General features: G+C 34.7%; 1 protein-coding gene across 1 annotated transcript in view; it reads left to right on the top strand.

Moving 5' to 3' along the window:
• The window catches only part of TRMT6 (tRNA methyltransferase 6 non-catalytic subunit), a 24,793-nt gene extending 21,787 nt beyond the window's left edge, over positions 1-3,006 (top strand). Inside the window, exon 11 of the mRNA XM_044660703.1 lies at positions 2,416-3,006. Coding sequence (XP_044516638.1) covers positions 2,416-2,607 — 192 coding nt within the window. The 3' untranslated portion in view covers positions 2,608-3,006. The remainder of the gene's footprint in view (positions 1-2,415) is intronic.
• Positions 3,007-3,346: the final 340 nt, after the last annotated feature.

The following is a 3,346-nucleotide window of genomic DNA, read 5'->3' as shown; positions in this document are numbered from 1 at the left end:
GAGAGAGAGAGAGAGAGAGAGAGAGAGAGAGAGAGAGAGAGAGAGAGAGAGAGAGAGAGAGAGAGAGAGAGAGAGAGAGAATATATCTTACTGCTATTCTTCCAGTCTTAAGAAGCCTTTGCAACACTGCTGAGGGTCAGATCCTCATGAAAGTCTTTACTTGTTTTCTGAGGTTTTATCTGGCTGTTTTATAGCAATAGTGTATCAGTTGTTTTTCATTTTCAGCCTTCTTTTCTTTTGTTCTTTGGTGTGATTGATTTTACTTCATAGTGGCTTTCAATCATTTTTGAAATTTTTTATTTCCCTATGTCAAGCAAGTCACTACGACATCTGAAAAGTTCAAAAGTTGTTGCTTTTAGAAGCAATAACTTTTGAACTTTTCCTTGTAGAAGTCTACTTTCCTAAACATGGATTTTAAGATACAACAAAAAAGATGGTATGATTTGAACTCTTTCACTGACCTGATAGAGAAAGGTGGGAACACCAGCTCAGAATTGTTTCATCTGGCCAGAGTCAGATGTTTTTAGCCTAATATCCATAGAAGCTTGACTGTTGCCATAAAATTAAACCATAATGACCACATATCCAAGTTATTCACCTACCACTGTAGTGATGTCTACTCCCACAGATTTTCTTGAATTTACTTATTTGGGCAGATGTTCTTTCCCAGTAAAACGTAAGCTTCTCTGGAGGAAAGTACTGTTTCATCTTGTCCTCAGCACCTTGCACAGTTGTTAGTAAGTGCTTAATGAATGATGGAAAGCTTGTTGAGTTGAACTCAAGACATTGTTAATCATAATTCATTTACACAATACTTAAAAATTTATAGAGAACCTTTAGTTTTGAATTTGATTTTTAGAAAAGCATATTTGGAGACTTTTAGAGCTCTTCTCTTTTCTTTCTAAAACTCTTACCTTCTGTCTTAGAATCAATACTGTGTATTAGTTCCAAGGCAGAACAGCAGTAATGGCTAGGTGATGGGGGTTAAGTGACTTGCCCAGGGTCATGCAGCTAGGAAGTGTCTGAGGCCAGATTTGAATGTAGGACCTCCCATCTCTATGCCTGGTTTTCAATTCACTGAGCCACCCAGCTGCCCCCTAAAGCACTTCTCTTTAGAGTCTTCACATTTTAGAACTAGAGAGAACCTTCAAGAATCAAGGCAGAGGTTCTTAATCTTTATTGTGTCATGGACCCCATCAAATATATAGAATTAACAAAAGAAACCAATTAGATTGAAACCAAATAGATTGTCAATATTTAAAAAATTCCATAGGCAACTAGATGTTTCAATAAAGAACCAGACTTAGAGACAGATGGATAGATAGATTTGGGGTTAAAATCTGACCTCAGATAATTCCTAGCCCTGAGCAAGTCATTTAACCCCAATTGCCTAGCCCTTAACCACTCTTCTAACTTAGAACCAATACTTAGTATTGATTCTAAAATGAAAAGATTAAAAAATATATATTCACAGTCCCTTGAAAACTACCAGCATATTATACCCCAGAATAGGAACCTCTGATGTAGTTAAATTTCTTTCATTACAAATAATCTTATTTTCTTTTTTAGAGTTTTAGTGATATTTTTAAAATTACAGTCCCTTTCCAACATACCCTATCCCTTGCCACTACCACCATCTCTTTATAATATAAAAACATTTAAGTAAAATTATTGGGCCAGTCACTGATAGTGTATTCAAAATTACCCATTTGCAGTATATCGGCTCTATACTGAAAAGAATGAATTTTTTTTCTTCATGGGTCTACTGGAACCAAGATTTCTAATTATAGTAACTTACTCAAACTTCACCTAGATGATTTGAAGGGTCATAGAGGTGAAACAGGCCTCAAAAATCCAAGGGAAGTTATAAACAGTATGATTGCCCCAGAAAAGAATTCACATTTAAATCATACAGGACTATAATTTTAGTAATAATTTTCAAAAGAAAGTGTATATACTTACACCATTTTCTGTGTTTCTGTCTTGTATCCCTTTTTGTCAGTATCTTTTTGCATTTGTCTTTATCTTAGAGACACAGCCTCGTTGAGTGACCTGGATTCTTTAGAAGTCAGGAGACCTTAATTATAATTTCAATGCTGATGCTCACAAGCACTGTGATTTTGGACAAATTATTTAACCCTTCCTGAGCCACAGTTTGTCTACCTACCTCACAGGGCAATTTTGAGGAAAGTACTTTGCAAACCTTGTAGTACTATATAAATGTGAGTTCTTATTTCTTCATCTGTAGAAGAAACTGGAACTGGTTGGATTAGATCAGCAAGATTTTGTGAACAGCATTATTCTGGAGGGCATTATAAAAATGAATTTTATGGTGTTTTAAATGTTACATTTGAGTCTTTTCATTTGCCTTGTGTATTATAACAACTTAGAAAAAGTAATGTCTCTTTTCACTAGGTTCTGCCGGATCGAAGTCATCCCAAACTGATGATGAGTGGAGGTGGAGGTTATCTTCTCTCAGGCATCACTGTTGCCAATGATAAACAAAAATCAGAGTCCTGTACATTAGAGTCACAAAAAACTGAAGAGCCAACAGCTAAAAAGCGGAAAATTCAGGAGTCTGACTCAGCCCTTGAAGATCTACCTTGATTTTACTTCTAAGGAGTCTTTGAGTTAGCAATTCACTTACTTAACATGCCATTACCAATTGCTTCTTGGTACCAGAAGAGCATGTTTACACAACCATTCTTGGAAACCTGGTTGTGTTAATGTATTTTAATGAAACATTTCCCAGTTAACACCTGGCTGTTGGGAAGGGGAAAAAACCTCCAAGCCTCTTTGCAGACAAAGGTGTTGGATCCATCACAGTATGAAGCTGCCAGAAAAACCAAAGCTCTTTGGCATGAAATGATGTTTGACTTAACCAAGTTCACTTGTGTGTCTTAAAATTGTATGACAATTAGTGTCTTAAAATTTCAGATAAAGTAAGAAAGATAATCCCCATCACATTTTGTATATAGGACTCAATTTGGTGTTAACAGCTGACACCTCTTTATCCATGTGCACATAAATGTGTATTGAAAAAATTTATGGAAGAAAAGTTAAAGCAGTATGAGAAGCTTTGTATAATTTGCAGTACCAAATATTTCCTATCTTTCTCCAATGGTATTATGTACATTTTAAAATTGTATTGGTTTTTATTATTTTTAATATTTGACAACTTGAAGTTGTAAATATTTGTTTTACTGTTATCATGGTATATAGAAGGGTCATAATGGGGTAATTTTTTTTTTATTTTCAAGAAGCTTTTCATTCTTCATTTCCAATAAAACTACTCTTAACTTTTCTCTCAGTATTAAAATTGAGACAGATTTTTTGGTATATTTTT

The sequence above is a fragment of the Gracilinanus agilis genome, chromosome 2 (genome assembly GCF_016433145.1).
Source record: "Gracilinanus agilis isolate LMUSP501 chromosome 2, AgileGrace, whole genome shotgun sequence".
NCBI lineage: Eukaryota > Metazoa > Chordata > Mammalia > Didelphimorphia > Didelphidae > Gracilinanus > Gracilinanus agilis.
This window is presented reverse-complemented; position numbering and strand designations above follow the sequence as displayed.